Consider the following 22,183-nt stretch of genomic DNA (forward strand, 5'->3'; position numbering starts at 1 on the left):
CGATCCCCAGGACGCGAGCCTTCGCTGCGCCTCGGCAAAAGCGGGACCCGAGCCCTGAGGACCGCGAGCCAAAGCACTCTCCTCGAAGAGTGCCCGGCGTGATCTTAATATGCGCATTGGGAGTCTCTCGCAATGCTCGCAGCCGACCCCCTCGAGAGCTGACTGGGCATGTTCGAGCCCCAAACACATCACACATTAGGACGTGTGTATCCCTACCCGTGATTTAACGTGGGCAGGGAGGAACACAACACCTATACTGACTTGCCATATTTCTTTCTTTCTTTCTTTTTTTTTTTGAACACACACACAATAAATGGACATACAATTCACACAGAGCGCTTGTGAAGACACAGAAGCTAGTGACTGTTTGGTCCGGGCATGCTTTATAGCTTCCTGGTCGATGACGTCACCCGCCCGTGACGTATCGTCCCGCTATTGGACTGATTACACAAGTGCTTCATGACATGGCACGCAGAGGCGTCCCCTAGCGTTTCGACGCAGCTCGAAGTTCCCTCGAGATAGGGAACTTTGTGATTTACGAACTTTAAAACATGATTTGTAATGTGGTCTCAGTCACAGACTTTTGGACCCCACTGAATATGAAGTTCAGATCTCTCTCTCTCTCTCTCTCTCTCTCTCTCTCTCTCTCTCTCTCTCTCTCTCTCTCTCTCTCTCTCTCTCTCTCTCTCTCTCTCTCTCTCTCTCTCTCTCTCTCTGTGTGTGTGTGTCTTTGCAAGATGATTAAAACATTTCTCATCATCCATCTCCCTTTCACAAGAGGAGACGGTTTAGTTTAACACTGCAGCCAAAATTCCATATCAGCTGAGAGCAGACACAATCAATCCATCTGTAAGTCCTCAAAGACACTCCACGTCATCATGAATTTATCTGTAACCTCCATCACCTTTTTTCCCCAGCTACAATCATTTTATCCTCAAACACTTTGGCTGCCATCCAGGTGTGATTAAACTATTTCAGAGTGCAGTCACAGCCAATCTATCTCAGAGAAGAAAAAAAAAATCAATCAAATATTACAAAAGTGTCCCAGGGTCTCAATTTGCATAATCTATCCTAAAAAGCATTGAGATATAATTAGTATCAAATCATAGAAAAAAATCCAGGATGGTCTTTTTTCAGTGTATGCTCAAAGTGTGCATCTTATGTTCATTTATTGAATGCATAGGGAAGACCGGGCATGGTTAATACTGTCAGTCAGTGTTAACCAATCAGAAATTAGTTATCACTGTTATAAATACACATTAGCATCAACCAGCAGAGCTTGTAAGACTGGGTGTAAAAATATACAAGATGGCAAAAAAGGATAGGAATTCAAGTGAGGTAAGAAATTAGAGAGTATTTTATAAAAGTTTAAGACGCTAAAACATTGTTCATTTCAATACATTTCAATAAGTATGCCCCCTCTGGATAGAAAATTGTTATATTAGGGTCAGGACAGGACTTGAAAACAGGACATGTCCTGGGAAAACTGGACATTTGGTCACCTTAGTTTAGACACCTCTTGGTGTTACATTTTGTGGGTGCTCTTGTGTATCAAACTGACTGTTGTATTGATCTGACAGTATGAGGTTAAACTAGGCTACAAAACATGAACGAATGAATTAAGAGCTCCATGTAGCCTACAAAGTGTTCTGCATGTGTCTTTCCTTTTACTATATGAATCATATTGTTTAGTTTTTTACCTATTGATCTTAATACATTAACACATAAAGACATAGATACAGATTCAAAAGGTATAAGTTTGTATGAAATACTGTAAGCATTACATGCATCATTAACCAAAAACATCCGCAGACTCCTGGCACGAAAAAGCCACGACTGGCAGATCTTCAAGGATGTGCTGCCGTTTATTTTCTCATCAGTACGGCGGGATGGCGTAAATGAAATGAAATTAATCTAAATGAGGAATAATGAATCAAGGGGAGTGAAAATGATAGGATGCACATTAACTGTCCAGGGAGGCAGTCATTTAAAACCTAATGCAGGCAAATACGAGAAAAGAACGGCTGTTTTAAAACTACAGTAACAAACAAACGTGCAATTTATATTGTGTTTAAAATCTACATTTTTGTTCTACACAAGACAGTGTTTCATAAACTCTGCATCCAATTAAAACGCTTCTGCATGCTACAGGCTTGTCCTCAGTATGATTTATGAAGGCTCTCGCAAATCAGAGCCACAGAATGAAACTCAAAAGTGTGCGTATGACCTTTAAAGTGTTGTGGGTATAATTAACACACATTTATCTAATGTCAACAGATAATTATAGAAAAGCAAGCTTAAATAATGACAGACACAAAAAGTGGGTAAGTGGGGGGAATACTGATTACATAAAAAACGAGTTAAAGTCTATCTGACCAAGGGAAGTGTTTAGGAAACCAAATATGTTTAGTGAGGCTACTGCTACAGCCACACTTCAGCTTTCAATTCAGATTTATTTGTATAGAATTTTGTCAAACAGGAATTGTCTCAAAACAACTTTTAAGCCTGATGCCTAGACTGAGCACAGGGGGGATAAATAAAGAAAAACTCCCTCAATAAATCAAAGCTGCAATGGGACTTGCTTTTTCTTCCGTTTGGCATTAAAGAATAGAGTCCTGATCATCAGGCAATGTAGTACAGTGAAGGTACTGAATTTTGTCTTTTATTGACTGGTTATGCTAAATCAGGTCAGACCAATCCATTTTATCTGTCACAAATTCCACGTAATGGCAATCATGACAAGAGGCCAAACTGTGTGTGAAAATAAATCAGCAACATTTATCAGCGTTATCGATCTCTACGGAAGGTCAGGAGCATAAACAAGGTCACTGTAAAAAATGTTATCGGGTCGGACTCGGATGGTCCAAGAAAATAAATCACACTGAAAAATTTAGTTGTGTAAGTTAGTGTTCTTTTAGTGGTGTGAGGGGTGTGTGTGTGTGTGTGCATACTGCATAAGCACACATTACACAGGAGTTTTAGAGCCAGATTTACTAAAAAAGGGCAAATTAGCATGAATTAGCAAAATTCCATAAAAGCACTGATGGGAGTGGAAAGCTCTGCGTGTGATCTACTGATGATGTGCAAATGAATAGATCCATAAAGACCAATGCATTCTACACGATTAACCATTCTGCAAATCAGCATTAGCTTTTTTGGGTGGTAAATAATGGCACAAATACCACTAAATTGACTAGAGCAAGCCATAGAAAAATCACCTTGCATGATTCATTAAAATATTCTCTTCCCATCAATTATGCAACTGAAAGGGGAACTCCAAAATATTCAATAAGGTCACCTGCAAAAATAACCCTGTCCACGCCTTTTCAGTGCTAATTTTTAAAATGCGTGTCTTTGGTAAATCCTGACAGAAGTTTAATGCCAAAAGAGAGTTTGCGCTGGAGTAAATCTGGCCCTAAAGCTCATTATGAATTAAAGAGCATGACCAAAGAAGCAATTTGTAATACTTATTCTTGGCTAAACTATGGACTACTTAATTGAGTCCATAATCTTTTAAAGCTTGAAAAAATTAAGTAAATAAATAAATAATATTTGTTTTCAGCATTTAAGGACAAGATTAATAAAAATAAGCTCTACAGTTTAAGACATCTAAGAGTGTATGTGTCTGTAGTCAATAATTTGCAAAAATGCTTTTTAATTTGAATGCAAATTCTAGTTGTGGAGAAATGGCAGTGTTCATATTTTGAAGTGTAAGATCTAACATGGATGAGGTAATTAGTTCATAACATCAACAATTATACTACTAATAATACATCAAAAATACTTCTACAAACATGTTCAAAAAGTCTTTCAAATAATCCAACATTTGTTTATCTCATATAAAACCATGATCAACAGATCAAGATCCCTCTGCACTTCAAGTATTGTATCACAGTGGATTAGCATGCCAATGTACTGTAAAGTCTCAGTCTATGAGCATTATGGATAAATCCGGACAGGACAACTAAAAATCCCTTACCAAAGAATGAGAAAATGTGAATAAATCCTGCTAAATTCTTAAAGATAAAGCGCAGCTATGAGAAACAAGTGAACATCTCTTGGCTTTTATCTCTCCTCCCTCTTTCCCGGCTCTATGAGAACTTTCACCCAGAGAAACATCATTCCATTAGCCAGTCACGCTCGTGGACGCGGACTTTCTGCTTTCCCGACTGAAGGCTCTGAACACTGGTTTGCTTCACTCGCTTTCCAATGCATGTATTAAACTCCCAAATGTCAAAGATAGCCACTGTCTTTTATATCTGTTTTAGCTCGGTTTCAGGACATTGAGCAAGGAGATTTTAATCTCGGTCCTCATGCTCTGACTACAGCTGCTGAAGTAATAGGAGTTTTTCCAACAGAACGACTCCCTGAGAATGTGAGAGGACGTCTCTGATGCAAACGTTAATAAAACACGCACCGCAGTGGGTGAGAAGAACTATATCTGGAAAGGTTATGTTACATTGCGGATGGAAATTAGCTGTAGCTAAATCTGGTGTAAAGCATCTTTTCTTTTGTAAAATGAATGTTCTTGCACATGGTCCCTGTCAAATAAATAATAAACTAATTTAACTGAACACAGAAAACACTATGTCATGTAAAATTATATAAGTTTCCTTGAAGAAAATTAGTTTGTGACCTTTAAATTTTTGGAAGCATCCAGGTTGGAAGGCATTCAGCAGGTAAATGTAATGAAGACAAACGTAATAAGATTTAATATTTACAGGATATAAAGTGTAAATGCTTCAAATGATGCAGTCTGCAAACAAGCCATAAAAGTATAACAAAATTTCTCTGATAAAGTAGAAACGTCCTGCTTTCTCATTTTCAAGGCCATTTCCCATGAATGAACTCTCCCTGTATCTCTAGTGTGGACAAATCACACATTATTTCCTGAATAATTACTTGCTGGAGTTCCAGCAAGAGATAGCATGGGACAAAGGAAGTGAAATTTATGCCGTTTGAAATTAAACTGTTTGCTTAAACTCTTTGTCTGAACGGCGCAAGCTATTAACAAAATGAAGGAAGGCGGCACTGAACTCCACTGAATCCATTACTGCAGAATCAGCTGCTGTTAATTCCACTGCTGAATATTTCTAATTAGAGACTGAGAAAAGATACTGCTCATCTTCGTTAAGGGACTTAGAAATGTGATTTAATGGAGGTCAGATTTATTAGAGACAAGGATAGCTTTATTTGCAACTGCTGTTGGACTTGCTTTTCTGTTTTTCCTTCGGACACTTTTTTCTTTCTGTGTCTCTTGCTTTCCTTCACGCTCAGTTGAGCTCAGCTCTGTAGAAATGAGGGGGCCAGACGCTTTGGTTTTGGATCAGTGGCGTTTGATCCTGCTCCTCTGCGCTGGGACCCTGTCTAACGCCACACTGATTGACACTGTGTAGTTGTACGGTGACCTGTGAGGTGTAGCAGCACATTTACCATCTCTCTCTCTCTTTGATGTGAGCTTATATTTATGTGGTAACACCATACACTAACAAAGCAAAGGACAAGTGGATGTTGGACTGAAATAAGAAAAAAATACATGAATACTCCTATAAGACAAACTGGTGTCAGCGTGAAAAGAGAGAAACACTTGCTGAGTACTGACTATAATGTAACACATTCATCGTACACAAGGCACAAATACACCCAATTAGGAGCATCTCTGAATCTGTATGTCTCTCTCTCTCTCTCTCTCTCTGACACACATTTTGATAGGGCTATGTATTACAGTATAAACACTGAGGTCCCATGGTTTTATCAGACATTGCTTTTGTTTGTTTGAGCATCCAGACACTAGCCTAGAAATCTAGACGCACCCTAGCGGCAGCAAATTTAATTTGCCTGCAAGTGTCGTCTAGGAACTCTCCATACGCATCTGAGCTGTATTTCTCACAATCTGGACGGCCCAATCACATCATGTATAGAGTCGGCGGGCGGGGGCATAATGACGACGGCCGAGTTGCGTTTGCCTGCTTCTAGTAAACACAGAAACTGACGAACGGCGGCGGTCTTGCGAATCAGTTTTGACCACGACTCTGGAAGACTAGGAGTTAAGCTTTTCTCTGAGAAAAGAACAAAGAACGGCACTGAAGTCATTCTTAAAAAGGGAAGATGTGTTCGGAGTTTAGCCGACCGGATACGGTGAATGTTTAATCAGTCAGCGAGCTCTCCTTCACCGTCGTTGCTCCGGTTGGTGTAGCGCTATCCTATCGCGTGCAGAGGGAGTTTGAAAGACAACCATTCATCCCGCCTCTCGGATTGAGCCCTGTCTATGGTGAGTTTTCAGACCAAACATCTTGATGTGGATCTGGCTTGTCAGGCTATCCAGACACAGGAACATTAACACAACCAATGGTGTACGTTTAGGGTAGGACTATATATTTATCCACCCAATGCAAGACGGGGAGTTTTTTCAAAAATAATAATTATTAATCATAAAAATAAAATATTCTGTTCATAAAAACGACTTCCATAGCAATAAAGAGATACAATTTTTTTAATTATTATTATTATTATTATTATTATTATATTTATAAAAACAACATTTATAAATATAGATTTTATAAATATAAACAGAATATAAAAAAATATTCTGTATAATAAAATATCTTACCAAAAAATTGTCCCACACACAATACTTGCCATTTTTTCCAGATTTTTCACTTTTTTTGTTTTTCTTTCACATCTATCAATTATCTGCAGGTGTGCAATGATAACTGTTCATTTAAAAACATTTATAAAAATACTTTTAAAATAATATATTTTAATGCTCCGATATTCACAAGCCAGAATGGATTATGAAACTACTGATCACACAGTATTTAAGAGACTTAAAGTCCAAATTAAATGAATGTGATCTGCACAATGTTGATTCATTTTATACTATTATAAATATCATCAACATTTTTGTCACTATTCAGCATACAGTATCTCCCAGCCATCCAAAAAAAGAAAATAATTATATACATATATAGATGTCTTGGTAAAGTAGCACGCAATAAAGCATTTCAGTGTGTACAACAGCATCATAATGATATAAAGCCAAGCAGAGCATTGTGAGAAGTGTGTGATTATGATGAATAGCACCGTAATATGACAACTACTGTCCAGCAGCACAAGTATCAATTTTGTGAGTCAGAGTTAAAATGTGTTGCCAGCTAACAGCAAACAGTGGCTTTCCCTGCGGCTCACTGTAAGTGCTCCAGACGCCAGCGCCATCAGTGAGGACACTCAAGTTTTGTTCCTTAGAAGCCTGAAAGTGTCTGTTTTCATAGAAGCCACTTTTTCCCAGACACTGCAGAAAGTGCATGTATTGTCCGGCCCTGTTCAAAACGCTCTTTGTGTCGACAGTCAAGGTACGGTTGTCCGAGATTAAAGATAAAGGAGTCTGACGTGGGAAAGAGGTTCCACCAGGAGTGACTGTGGAGTTACAATTCCTTTCCTTGTCTCCTGAAGTCAACACTTACAGTAGTCACTTCCCGTGCAATGCGCTTCACAATCACCAAAACACAGCCATGTCCTCGAACGTACGGCATCTCATTTTAGACTATTTTCCTGTTAATTATTAATATTGTGCATTGTGACTAGAGCCGAGGACAGCAGACAAGCTTTGATGTGTCTGCTAAATTGCCTATTACAGACAGCTAGCACTTATTCAGCTGTGACGTCTGTGTGTGTTCATGTTTAAGAGGTTGTGAGGAGATTACTAATGAGCAGGAGATCCCTGTAAACTTCATTAGAATGACTTTGACACGCTTGAACATGTCATAGTTGCTCTAGGGTGATCATTACCATCAATCTCCATACGGGAGGGGGAAAAAATCACCTTGAACTTAAACTCCTCACATTTAATTATACCTTCACACAATCACAGGACATATTTATTAGCTGTAGTTGAATATATTGTAATATCAAGTGAGAAGAACCATATGAAGCTCTTAAGTACCATTTTGTAAAGTCATGTAAAGCCATGATGTGTGCCTAAACATCCACTACCTATAATTGAGTGTTAATTGCAAAGTGTCTCTGCATGATAACTGATTACCATACTCACATATGTATTAATATATGTTGAATTACTTTTAAATCACAATCATATGCACACGTCTCGATACTCAAATGGCAGTAAAAGGGGGAATGTATGTGAAATCAACAAATAATTTGTAATTTTGTTGCTTCATCTAAACCTTCACATGGAAGAAAATGGCATGAAAGTTTTTTTTTTCAAGTGATAATAAAGATCTGTCAAAGATTTAGTAAAGTGTGTTTGGTCCTCTTACCTTTTTTTTATTGGTGGGACAAATGTAGAAGTTTGTGACTATGATGGTTGTCCCAGGCATCAGGTTGAGCTTGGTGTAGGTTGACCCATAATCACTGGATCTGCATGAAAGAAAGAAGAAGAAAAAGAAAGGAATCTCCTTAATATCATTACCATGTTTAATTATTAAGGCGCACATGGAGAGATGTAACGGGATATAATACGGATCTAGATTGAATCCCACTCTCTGATTATTAGAGTTATTCATAGAGCTGAGAGGACACATAAACATATGACTCACTATTGTCATGTCTATTTCTGACATTCTAACACAGAACATTTTCAACAAAATAAAAGGATTTTTTCCTTCCACTTACCTCATGCACTGGAATTGCTTTGAACTGCTTGGCTAAATGTTAATAGATGTTTTTGTAAACATTCATAGCATAAGACTAGGGTTCGAAATATTCACAGCAGGCACCAAATATATAACATTTTCCAGAATGGACGGTTTTTGGCCTGCGATTGCTAAAGTGCTCTCATGAGCATGTTGACTGTTTTTTGACTGAGCTGAGTTGGAGTCAGCAAAATCGTCAGCAAAAAACAAACAAAAAAAACCCACCTTGTTACTTCATAACTCTGCAAAACTGTATTGGGAAAGATGTTAGCGCAGTTCTGGCATTTACAAACTCACAAGGAGAGAAAAATGCAGTGTTTTAGCAGTATGCTACAAACTAAATTACTGCTATATGAAACATTTCTATCATCCTTACAATAAGAAATGACCAAGACTGCTTATTCTGATCCCGGCAACAACAGCGTGTTGAAAACGTAAGCATATGATGCTTCGTGTTTGGCAGGTTAAGGTAAACTAGTCAGAGACTGATGTTAGTTCATGGAGAAACTATTTGAATTGCTGTATATGAGAAATGACAAGGCAGCATCACAGGTGTGGAAATATTTGCAAAAATCAATCAGGCAGAGAGCTGTGGCCTAAGCCACCCTGACACTGTCAGAATAAATCATTTTCACACAACACAGTAACATGAAATGCACTCAAGAACAAGGTCAAGGTCACAGGGTTATATTTAAAGTGTCTCCAAATGATCCATTCACATATGAGCCTCTCAGTAAGGCTGAGGGAATGCCTTCTGCTGCTGGCAGCTGATAGTGTGTGCAAAATACCTGATCAAAGACTATTCCTCAACACAAACAAATAGCACTAAAGACTTCCCCCATAGAACTAATTAAAAAACAGAAGAGAACAGAACTCTTCACTGGAGCTCCTGCTGAGCTCACATTTTTGTTCCTTACTTGACAGAATGGAGCAGAACAGAGTTGTTTCAGCTCCAGAGGTTTAAATGAAAGTGGGAGGGAAGGCTGGGCAGGGTGGGGGAGGTGATCATTATGCCAGGCGCCATGTTTCATCACACAGAGGTATCATGGCAGAATGAGGAACTAGAGGAATACACAATGATAGTGAACATTACGGGTTGTGGTTCCAAAGAGGACATTTTAAACAACAAAACAAATAATAATATTAATTGATAATAATAATAATTATTATTATTATAAACAAAGCAGCACATCAATATGTGAATAATGTGAAATGCTTGTAAAAGGATAGTTAACCCAAAAATGAAAAAGATCCCATGATTTACTTACCTTCAGGCCATCCTAGGTGTATATGACATTCTTCTTACAGACGAATACCATCAGAGTTATAATAATAAAAAATGTCCCGGCTAATCCAAGCTTTACAATGCCAGTAAATGGCACCCCAAAAAGTGCATCCATCCATTATCAAAGTGCTCCACATGGCTCTGGGGGTTAATAAAGTCCTTCAGAAGCAAATCGATGGGGTTTTGTTAGAAAAATATCCATATTTAACACGTTATAAAGTCAAATATCTAGCTTCCGGGGGGCTGCCTTCCGTATTCAACTTGAAAAAGCGTAACTGGCGCAACGTCAGACGTATCATAAGTGTTTTGATATGTTACACCTCATAAGTTGAATACAGTAGGCGTTCTGCCGGAAACTAGACATTTAACTTGATAAAGTTTTATATATGTATATTTTTCTTACACAAACCCATTGATCCACTTTAGAAGGCCTTCATTAAAGGGGGGGTGAAACACTCAGTTTCAGTCAGTGTCATGTCAATCTTGAGTACCTATAGAGTAGCATTGCATCCTGCATATCTCCGAAAAGTCTTTATTTTTTTTATAATTATATAAGAAAGATGCGCTGTTCCGAGTCTTTCCGAAAAAAGCCGAGCGGGTGGGGGCGTGTCGTGTGAGCGGAGCTAAATAATGACGTGTGCTCGCTGCTGCTATTGTGTTGAGTCGAGTGCGTCATAAAGCTGTGTCATCCCTAACAGCGGGAAAAAAACTTTATTCAAAATAAAAATATGGCTTGTAATCAGATACAGCCATACATCTATGATCCGGAATCAGACCCAGAGGCTGCAGTTGAACAGGAGCAGCAGCAAAAACGACTAGAGCAGGACGTCTCTATGTGGTACAAGTTATACACTAACTATATAATATGCTTAGCGGCTTGTGTTATTTACATATTTATACTTGAATTATATCGTCGTATTTTTGTCTTTGAAGGTGTACATGTGGGAAGTGCAGTTGTGCACGTGTGTTTGTGTGTTTACGCGTGGTTTGTGTAGACAGTAAGCGGACTGGTTTTGCACGGCAGGCTAAGTTAGTGTTTACATAGAAAGACACGGAATAGTAGCGCATTTGAATGAAGAAGCGTGCTTATTTAGTTCAACATATTTCCCCCCTCTTTGTGTATTGTTGTTTGGAGTGCTTTTACAATACACAAACATAAAGTTACACATATAGTGGCCAGCTAAACAAATGTACACGCACTACACATTGCATGCTCCATTGATCAATTAACTATACGTGATCATGTTTGGGCTACTTGATGAGCATAGGCAAAAACACAGACATTTGAAGCAGTCTCACTCACCGCCTGCGGTTCTAACATTGGGACTGCTCCATCATTCAGCATTAGGCGATCGGGAAAATCCGGCGTCAAGCTGGGCCTTGTTTATGAAACAGTCGGCACCGAAATGCAGCGAACAGATATAAATGTTCGCGCAACTCAGTTGCTGATCCGGAAAAGCAAATTACATCCACTGTTAACGCGGGGTTTTTGGGGAATCTGTGCAGGACTGTCTTGGTCTGGCAACCAAAAACGCACTTTTTTGGTGACATTGTTATGTGCACATCACCTGTCCAGCATCCTACAAGCCAGTGCTTTGATGGGCGTAGCCTGTTGCTTTCGCTCTCTCCTCTCTCTCTCTCTCTCTCTCTCTCTCTCTCTCTCTCTCTCTCTCTCTCACGCTCTTCCGGTAGAATTGTCCGTAAGGCCCATACAAGGAAATTCCGCCCCCATTAACGTCAAAGGGGACGCATGATCTCAAAAAACTTGCCGAAACTTATGACTAACCGGAAGTAGTATTTTTGACAAAGAAATACTCCCATCAAACGTCCACCTTAACTTTTGAAACTTTGTCTATGTTTAGTATGGGATTCCAAGTCTTTAACAGTGTAAAAAGATCAGTATGCATGAAACAGCATTTCACCCCCCCTTTAATAACCCTCTGAGCTGTGTGGATTACTTTTATAATGGATGGATGCACTTTCTTGTGATTCAAATATTGGTTTGCCATTCACTGCCATTATAATGCTTGGGAGAGCCAGGGCAATTTTTAACATAACTTCAATTGTATTCATCTGAAAGAAGAATGTCATATATACCAAGGATAGCTTGTTAATTTGAGTTAATTATAGGATAATTCTCATTTTTGGGCAAACTATCCCTTTAACCCACCCACAGCATGATAAAAGACCATAGTAGAATAAATAAAATAAAAGTGGCGGTAATGCACCATTGCAGTTGAATGCCAACCGCCATTAAACATAAAAGAAGAAGTTTAATAAAATAAAATCTGATTTCTGAGATGCCATAGTGTAACGGCAGCTTTTCCAAAAATCTAAACTTATTCTAAAATTATTAATACAGTTTCCAGTATCAGCTCTTACATGTTAGACGTATAAACTTAAGTTTGCTTATTACTAAACGTCCTCAAAATGTAATTGATTACCAAAAAAAGCCATGATTGTTTGAACACAGAATTAAATTCAGGATGCATGCCATTCATTTAGAAGAGTCGAGTCTGTTAATTAGAATACGCAATCAGACAATGACGGTGTTCAGCGTCTCCAAAGTGGAGTAAAACCCGGCAGAGGTCATCAGCCGAGTTGGTGGAGCGAGTGCAAGAAACAGCCAACTCATTAAGTAAATCCTCTCGTGGAGAGTAAAATGTCAGAGGCCTCAGAGGAACATTATGTAACTAATAAAGCTAATTTGGAGGATTGTGTGGCACGCCGCGCTTCGGTTGCCAAACGTTTCGCTAATGATGCTAACTTAATCGGATGGCTCATTTCATGCCACTGATTAGCTGACAGGACTAATGCCGCTGGTGCCGAAGGACTGTGGATAATAAAGAAACACGGAGGGACGAGAAGGTGGAGAATGAGAGCAGGGACAATAATCTGCATTGAACTTCAAAATAAAAATTGAATTGATTTCCAATCAATTACTTAAGTACTTTCATTTTTTTTTTAAATTTTTCACATATACATTATATATTACCATTCAAAAGTTTGGGGATTAATCAATTGAATGCATCTACTACAAATATTAATGCAAATATTAGGTATTTATTATCCTTATATCAACAGCATCATCACCATGATAATAGTGTATACTATACAGCCCTTGGTTACGTATGAAGTCACATTCTAAATCTCAGAATGAATCTAATTCTTGCTTGGAAGTTTGGAAATGAACAGAAAACATTGTGACTTCCTGTATTCATTTGGGATCATGAGTCATACTCTGCAAACATTTACTGTCACATTGAATCATGGTTCAAGGTATGAGAACAGCCTGCACATTTTGGAGAGAAGCTCTCAAAGAAAACAGTAAGATCAAAAAATGAACAAAAAAATTAATGCGCCAAACATAGCCTTGACTTTTCTTTTTTGCTTGTTGATGGATCTCTACACTTTGACAGGCATACTTGATTTTTGTACTCGCGGAAAATTCTTTAGACCACCACTAAAGACACGCATGTTAGCATTGTCATCAAACATAATTTACGTGGAGTGGTGTCATAAATATTCCCTGACTGACCTTTAATAGACTCCTTGCTTTTTAAACAGGCAATTTATCTTGTGATCTGACAATTGCATCCTTTTTGTTATTTGTAGGGTACAACGGGGCTAAAGGCTCCACGGGGTAAAAGGCTCCCTGGATTTTATTTTCCTCTAAACTATTATATGGCACAAAAACTCGCCTCACCACTTTCCAAAACATCCACTTTTCAAGATGCATATGGAGATTTGTTTGATCTTTGACACGAACATGGGCAGCAGCGCAAAGTTGACTGCACTCATTTGATCTAATATTTGATGTTTTTAAAAATGTTGTAGATTTAAAGGGTTACTTCAGCGATTAGCATATGGCCTTATATCAGTAGAAACCCTGGAGTATATTCAAATGATTGTGCTTCCCCCCTCATATCCCCCTGAGACAAAAGATTTATGCATTTTATTTCTGGAAAAATTACTCCTATGATGCAAATATCATCAATTTGCTTCATAGGAGTAATTTTTCCAGAAATAAAATGGAATGTTTGGCCAGAGGCTAAAGACTACAGCCAGCAGAGGGAGCCATTTCCGCATGTTTTGAACCCGAGCATGGGGGATGGAGATCACACTCAGAGCTCAGCTCGCAGCTACAGCACTCATTTAAACAGAGCTATGGTGAGAAATGTAAGTCTTTTAACTTCTCTAATTAATTTCTAGGAAAGTTAAGCTTGCAAAGGCATGAACTGAAATGTGCCAGACTGAACTCGTGTTGTGAATGTATGCCGCGAGTGTAGTTGCGATTACCTCAGCTCTCATCACGAGAGCTCATTCAGCTCATTTATCTCACTCCTGCAGTTAGTGCTCAGTGCTGTGATACTCGCACAGTGACTCACTCATTGTAACTCATACACGTTCAGTTTTTAATTGTAGTGTCTTCTCCAATCAGTCAGAGTAAATTTACAGAAATTATATTTGGCCAACTGAAAAATTTAGATGTGATCAGTCAGTAGAAAATTTTCAATTTGAGAGATGAATGTTTGTTTGTTTTGTTGTTTTACAGTGTATTTATTGATCAAAAATTCATTATTTTATATATTAACCTATATATAACAGACAGTCAGTCTGGAGTAATCCAGTAGGTGGCTTTGGAAAAGAATCTCATACTGTCAAAGTGATACTCAAAGGTTATGTGGTCAATACAGTAAATCAAATGTCAGTACTTTCAGTATACTTTCCCAATTTACAATGTAAATAGATCAAAGGTAAACCAGCCTTACATAAATCAAAAAACATTTTCCACACATTTGAAAATATAAAGCGCAGCACCAACAGTAGAGCATGGTGCTAACAACCTCAAGGTCATAGGTTTGAGCTGCAGGCAATGCATGAATTGATGATCCATGTATACCTAGAATGCAATTCAAGTTAAGTCTCTGCCAAATGCATAAATGTAAATCAGTATACTCAAGGACATTTGAACAAAAGTGTGAAAGCTTTAAGGAATCTTTTTCATCTGCACAAAATAAAATTCCAAATTCCAATGGCTAGTAAATCAGTATCAGAGTAACAGAAAATGTGCTCATGAATTCTGTCCATTGGATGGCAAAATTACAACTCATGTGGCATTTCTTGAACATTTACACAACTGATTAATTACTCATTCAAGAATCCTGAAGGAACAAAACACTCAATAGGGTCCAACATGTTTGCTGAGTGTTTTGAGGTTTCCAGACTGAGCTGTAGGACGAAATCAAATCCCTGGCAGATCAGGCTGGGTTTACCCAGTCTAGATAATATCCTCACAATAATCTATGATGCTGATATTTTATTCTTAGTCCTTCAACATTTAAGAAACAAGATGCTCTGGTGCTGGGTGCTGGATGTTGGAAAGGTGACACACACACAGCCTTGTAAATGCATTTTTAGGCAGAATTCACCCATTTTAATGAAATGCAAATAACACTGAAATTTGGCTCACTGTTATTTATTCTTAAGCATTAAATCAAACAATAATTATTTCAATTTGACATCGCTTTGTGATATTCTTTAAAAAAAATTAAAAGGAAAATATTCCATTTGAAGAGTCAAACAGAAAAAACATAACAAAAACAATTCACACAACAGCCTCACATTGCCTTCCCCCTGTGAAGATGTGAATTATTTTCTGGCTAAAAACCCAACAGTTAAAGACTAAAACGAACACTAAAGAGAATACCAAATTAGTTATAAATAAACACAACAAATGCTGAAATTAGGAAAATGTAATTTCCAAGTGTGAATGTCCCAGTAGGCTCTGTTGACTCAAATATTAGAAAGTGGAAGTGAAACCAAACCAAACCACTCAGTTCAGAAAAGGTCGTCTATCAATATTCTCAGCACGAACAAGGAGACTTACGAGAGATGCCATAGAGCGGCCAAAAAGATCACTTTGAAGGTTCAGTAGCAGAGAATTTGGAAAGCATGTCTGAATTTTACCAAAAAAATTATAAAGACCTGAATGCAAAAAAAGAGTTGTAGTCAAATGAGTCTAAAAAATCACAGTGATATGTGTAAAGCAAATCAAACACATGAATACAGCTACTGTTTATGGATGTGTTGTGAACAGAATTAGACCGTAATAATTAGGGGTGTAAAAATACCCTTCATGTCACGATACGATACTGAACTCACGATACAATATTATTGCAATACTCCAAGACATATGGTAAAAGGTTAGCAAAAAATGTACTGTTGATTAAAATGCTACATTTGGTATTACACTGGGGGTGAAAATGAAATGGCTTTGACTTGGTGCTCAATGCACAAGACAATGGTGACACCTGAATAAAAATATTCATGATTCTGAAGCTGAAAATACAGAATTAAATATGCTTGATCATTAACTAGATATATTTTAAATAATGCCCCTTTTTTCTGATAACATAAGACATTTGGCATTATCAAGACCCACAATATTCACCCATTGCATTTATTATGCATTATCAGCATTATATAGTAAATTAAAGGGGTAGGTTGACACTAAAACTCTTTTCTCACACATTAATTTTCATTTGGGAGAACTATACACAAAAGATATGGTCACTATCAATATAGTTTTAGTATTGTGATATATTGTGATATGTATGCTACAGAACAAAAACTTTGGCAGATTAATAAATGCAAGTAATCCTATTACAATGTTTCAATGGAGTGCATTGATATAAACTCAAACAAATGCCCACACCATTCACAGATACTTTTAGTTATAGTTATTAAGCCGCTGATTAATGTACACCCCTCATATTATACTGCCAGGGGGTAATTAATTCTCACTAATGCCTTCTCACTTACTATTATGAAAGGCTATCATACAGCTTTTATTGCACAGAGAGCAGGAAAAGATCATCAGACTCCATAAATCAAATCTGTGACTATTTTAAGCCACATCATTTACAGTAAAGGGATTTTTTATCATTTGGTTTTTCAGGAATCTGTGTTTATAATAAATATTAGGTTAGTGCCATAAATTCGGTCAACAGAAAATATTTCTTTATGTTGTTTTGTTGTTGTTTTTTTGTGAAGAAACCATTTAAATGAATAGATCGCCTAAAACTCTAATTTAAAAACTGACTGAGGGGCAGTTAGCCAGTCCATACCACACACACACACTGAGAGTCTTTATTTACTACGTGAAGAGGCCGGAAATGTAAAGTGAGCAAACCAACAGTTTGACAAGTCAAAGGGGGAGGCTCACCTACCAAAAGGAGAGTTCATTTGAGGGGAGTCAATAGAGGGAGAAAACAGAAGACTAGTTGAATCCATGTTCATGAAAGTTACAATGAGAGATGGATTAGTTCTGACATTTCTCTCAAAACACACACCCAAACCCCTCCCACCCGTACGAAACAAAAATATATTGCAATATATTGGAAAATATCATACAAAATAATGATAATATAATACATTAGGCAATATATTCACATATATGGGATTTAATATTTATATTCTCCAATACATTGCAATATATAAAAGCGGCAATAATTTGTATATTTTGCAATATATTACAGGAATATATAATATATTGTATTATATAGCCTCAATATATATTCCATGCATTTACAATATATTATAATATATTTACAAGTAATATATTGGTAAATATATTTTCCTTTCGTAAGGGCAAAGCTCTGCTACTCTGTATATAGCATAACAACACTCAAGCTAACCAGAACACTTCTATTGTTTACAAATAACTTATTTTAACATATGTGCAAGTTGCTTTCAGTTAAAACAGCTCAAACATGCAATTTAATCTGGGACTATAGGTTTAAGGCTTGTCTGTGAAACCAGGGGATAGACTATAAGTAAAGAAAAAGTAAAATAATAATTTCCTGGACAACAAAGATGTAGACCATATTTTAGTGGTGTGGATAAGGGAGTAAAAATGACCAAGAGTGCTATCCTTATCACACAGGCTATTTTGTCCTAACAGCAAAGCTGAATCACAGGGAAGCACGGCTCAGCAGTCATGGAAAGCCTTCAGGGATGATCTGTTTGGTTTGATTTTAGAAAAATATGTATCTACTGTATAAAGACTCAGTGTTGCAAGGGGGCCTGGTCAGCTGCCAGCGTGAGGCTGGGAACACAGAGATAATTCTGACTTGTGCAACCATTAAAGAGCTTGGTTAGATACAGATACAGACACAACCAAAGCAAGTCACATAGACTTTCTGAAACACAAATCATGCTACACTCGAGAAAAAAAAATGTTTTTCCAAAAGGGTGTTTCTGTAGAAAAAGAAGCCTTTTGCCTTTTAGTAAAAAGCCCTAAAAAGAACTATATTTTATTATATATAAAGAACATTCGTCTAATAATCTAATAATCGTCTAATAACCTTTTGCACAAACATGGATGTTAAAGATTCTTTCTGGAACCACAGATGGCAATAAGAAACCTTATTTTTTTTAAGAGTATATGACTTCAAATATTGTGTAGAGACACCCTCAGGCACACACACATATACACAAAGGGAACCCCCTCATTTACACCCTCAGAAACACAGGCAGAGTCTTGTGCCTGTGAGTACTGGACAGCAGGGCTGTAATTGGGAGCATTTATCTAAATGACATCCTCATGAGGACCACTGGGACCGGGCTGAGAATTCAGCACACCAGTGACATATTTTATATCTACTCTCTTTCTCTCACATCTTCTCACTACACTTTTTATTCCTGCATTAGATATAAATATGTCAGGAAACACAAGCTTTTTGTGAAAATTCTAGCAACAAAACAACAATTCAGTAAAATACTGTATGATTTAAAGGCCATTATTCAGTTTTTCATACTTCAAGTAATAGTGCGTTTACATAAATATTTATGCTGATGAAGTATAATATATACTAAAAATACAATTTTTAAACTCACTCTGGCTTCACCTAATACAAACCATTTAAAATGTAAGCAAATCATTAAAATTACATGCTATTAATTTATAGTCAGTAATAGGTAAGTTTGAGCTTTTTTACATTACAGGTCAGTGAAGCATAAATATTCAAAGCCTACTAAAAGGCTCAGCATGCATGGGGCAAAAGGCACAAAGAATTGATAGAATACTAGCTAAAAAATATATATATATATATATTTTTAACGTCTAATACCTGTTCAAAACACTTTAGCAAATAAATAAAATAATACATTTTCTTCAGTATATATGCTGTCATTAAAATATGTTAATATAAAAATATATTTTAAAAAGTAAATATTCTGAAAGCATTGGATAATAATTTAATATAGATTTAAAGTGTAACAATAAATGGTTTATTGTATGATTTAAAAAAAAAAAAATTGTATGATGGTTCCATTATAAATATGGTGATTATCTCTAAAGGTGAACACCCAATTTAATATATGTTATAACCATGTCTACAAATGAAAAAAGTCAACAAGATATGTTAAATATTGTTCCTTTTGCCCCAACAGATGGGGGGTATTTTACCCCAAATACCATACTTTTACATATTCTTCCATTATTATAATTTAAAAAATAATTTAAAAGACTTGAATTATTTGAATATAAAAAGATATTCAAATATTTTAGCAAATGGCATTTACAACTTAAATCTACAACATTTTTTTATTTAATTTTTTTAAAACAAATATTAGATCAAATTAGCACATAATCACATCAAGGATGAGCCAACTTTCCATGTGAAATCTTTTACCCCGGGGTGCCTTTAACCCCATTGCATTTATTCTCTTTATATATTACATTATATCTCCTTAATATGCTATTGGTCTGTAAGGTAAACTCTTGTTCTGTGATATAACATAATTCTTCTATTATCAGCTCCCATATAACCTTTAACATCGCCTACTGCACAATCCCTCTCCATCCGACTAAATCTCTGTTTCCCTTATCTTAGAGAGGCTACTTGACCTTTGACCGCTGATGGAGGATCTAAAAGACAATTTGTGTACTACTAGGTTGAAGGGTCAGATCGCAAGGGAAAACTGCCTATCAGGGCATCGCTGGACAGCTAGGAACCAATCGTTCAAATAAAGGAGACATGACAGGTTCAGCGACAGATGGGAAAGCAGTTAACAGCAAGTCAAAGCTTTCGTGACAAACAGAGAGTGTTACGATTTGACAGATGCTTTGAAGGCAAGAGATACTTTATACTAACTGCGAGTGTTTGATTGTGTCCTTTGTTTATTAGAAATATAGTATCTAGAAATATAATGAAATACTATCTCTCTGCCCTCTTTCCATGATATCAAATACATTTTTGATAGCAAACATGACAGGTAACCGTGTAATCATCCATACAACTATTTTATCTCCCATGCCTCTGACATTTTGATGCTGAATAAATGTGTTGAGTGTAATGCTGATTGACTGATGAACTGAAATGACATGTTCTTCATATCTGCCCTGCTATATCACCACATGCGTCCACTGGATGCTCAAGAAATGTGCCCTTTGAAACAGCCCAGCAGTTTCTTGTAGCCGTCCATTAGCTTCCGAACATTATGGCATCCATTAACATTTAACAGTGCTGCCCATTTTGAAAACGGAGATTGCTGAAAGCATAGTTGGACTGAAAACCTCATTCTGTCACAAGCTTGTCTTTCATAAGTGTGAAATTTATTGGGTGTGATTTAAAAAGGCTGCTCATTTATGTAATTGCATTAAAAGCACACTTGCTTTTATACTGGACCCATAATGTCTAAATTTGCCAACAGCTGGCGCTTCTGGGCTGAGTATGCGAAAGGGATAAAACAGTTTTTGGCCCATCATCAAATGTGCCATCATTTGATGTGAGCTTATATTTATGTGGTAACACCATACACTAACAAACCAAAGGACAAGTGGATGTTGGACTGAAATAAGAAAAAAATACATGAATACTCCTATAAGACACACTGGTGTCAGCGTGAAAAGAGAGAAACACTGAGTACTGACTATAATGTAACACATTCATCGTACACAAGGCACAAATACACCCAATTAGGAGCATCTCTGAATCTGTATGTCTCTCTCTCTCACACACACACATCATACAATCCTAAAGATCAAAAACAATCCAATTAAGGGCCATAGAGGTTGTCTTTACAAGGTCTTTCTCTTTGCGCGCGCGTGTGTGTGTGTGTGTGTGTGTGTGTGTGTTATTTTTGACAGAGCCCACATGTGACCAGACATTGCACATTGTCAACAGGCTGTTAGTTCAGAGACAAGTACATCTGTTCGTCCCCCAGGGACTCTTGTCAAAATTTCATATTAGCTAAGCAGACACACACACTCAAACAAACAAACAAACAAATACATACACGTTTAGCTATTTAATAGGGCATACTGTAGACTTCAAATGTTTTATACAAAGGCTTTATATATATATATATATATATATATATATATATATATATATATATATATGTGTGTGTGTGTGTGTGTGTGTGTGTGTGTGTGTGTGTGTGTGTGTGTGTTAATGGTTTTTGTTTCAGATTTTATTTAGTTCTGATGATGAGCACATCAATAGATGTCTGAAATATTAGTGTAATATAGTTTATGGCAAATCTTTGACAAAACGAAATTTACAAGGAATTACAAGGGTGCTCTTTTACGGCATTGCTCTCTTACTTTTGTTTCGTATGGTGCTAAAAACCCACACAAATAGAAAGAAATACATGCTTCTAAGCATTAATGAAATTTAATCAGATACAAATCTGAAGCCTCATTGAGATCAATGTATTTGTGATGGTGGGGGGTTAGCGGGCATAAGACACTTGACAACTTGTCTGAGAGAGGCTTTTGAGAACCATTTACACATCTCCATCTCATTGAACAAATCTCTCTCTCTCTCTCTCTCTCTCTCTCTCTCTCTCTCTCTCTCTCTCTCTCTCTCTCTCTCTCTCAGTGAGGTAGTACAAGAGACAGGTAATCTAATCAGCAGTCCACTTAGCATAATTGAAATACATAGTCCTTGACTAGGAGAGAGGAGTAATCTATTTCACTTTCGTCATTATTTGATCCATCCTCAAAAGAACTGTTTTATCCTGAAATGCAACACATCAAGAGATTCACGGCTTCTCTGATTCATACTGATGTGGAAAAAAAACACCAAAGGAAAACACTAAACTAAGGAAGGCTTTGACTTACATCCTGTGCAATGACTAGTAGTAGATACTTCGTACAGTTATATGATTTTGTTGTCACACTGTTGTAATGTTTTTCTTTTTAACTTAACCACCATTTAAGTTAAATATCATTAAG

At 37.0% G+C, this 22,183-nt stretch overlaps 1 protein-coding gene across 5 annotated transcripts in view; it reads right to left on the reverse strand.

Annotated features, from left to right (window-relative positions):
• The window catches only part of sorcs2 (sortilin-related VPS10 domain containing receptor 2), a 244,308-nt gene that overhangs the window by 86,997 nt on the left and 135,128 nt on the right, over positions 1–22,183 (reverse strand). For all 5 annotated transcript variants that reach the window (XM_067438786.1, XM_067438769.1, XM_067438779.1 and 2 more), the window contains exon 3: positions 8,277–8,376. In XM_067438786.1, coding sequence (XP_067294887.1) covers positions 8,277–8,376 — 100 coding nt within the window. The remainder of the gene's footprint in view (positions 1–8,276; positions 8,377–22,183) is intronic.

Source organism: Pseudorasbora parva, chromosome 1 (genome assembly GCF_024679245.1).
Source record: "Pseudorasbora parva isolate DD20220531a chromosome 1, ASM2467924v1, whole genome shotgun sequence".
Taxonomy (NCBI): Eukaryota; Metazoa; Chordata; class Actinopteri; order Cypriniformes; family Gobionidae; genus Pseudorasbora; species Pseudorasbora parva.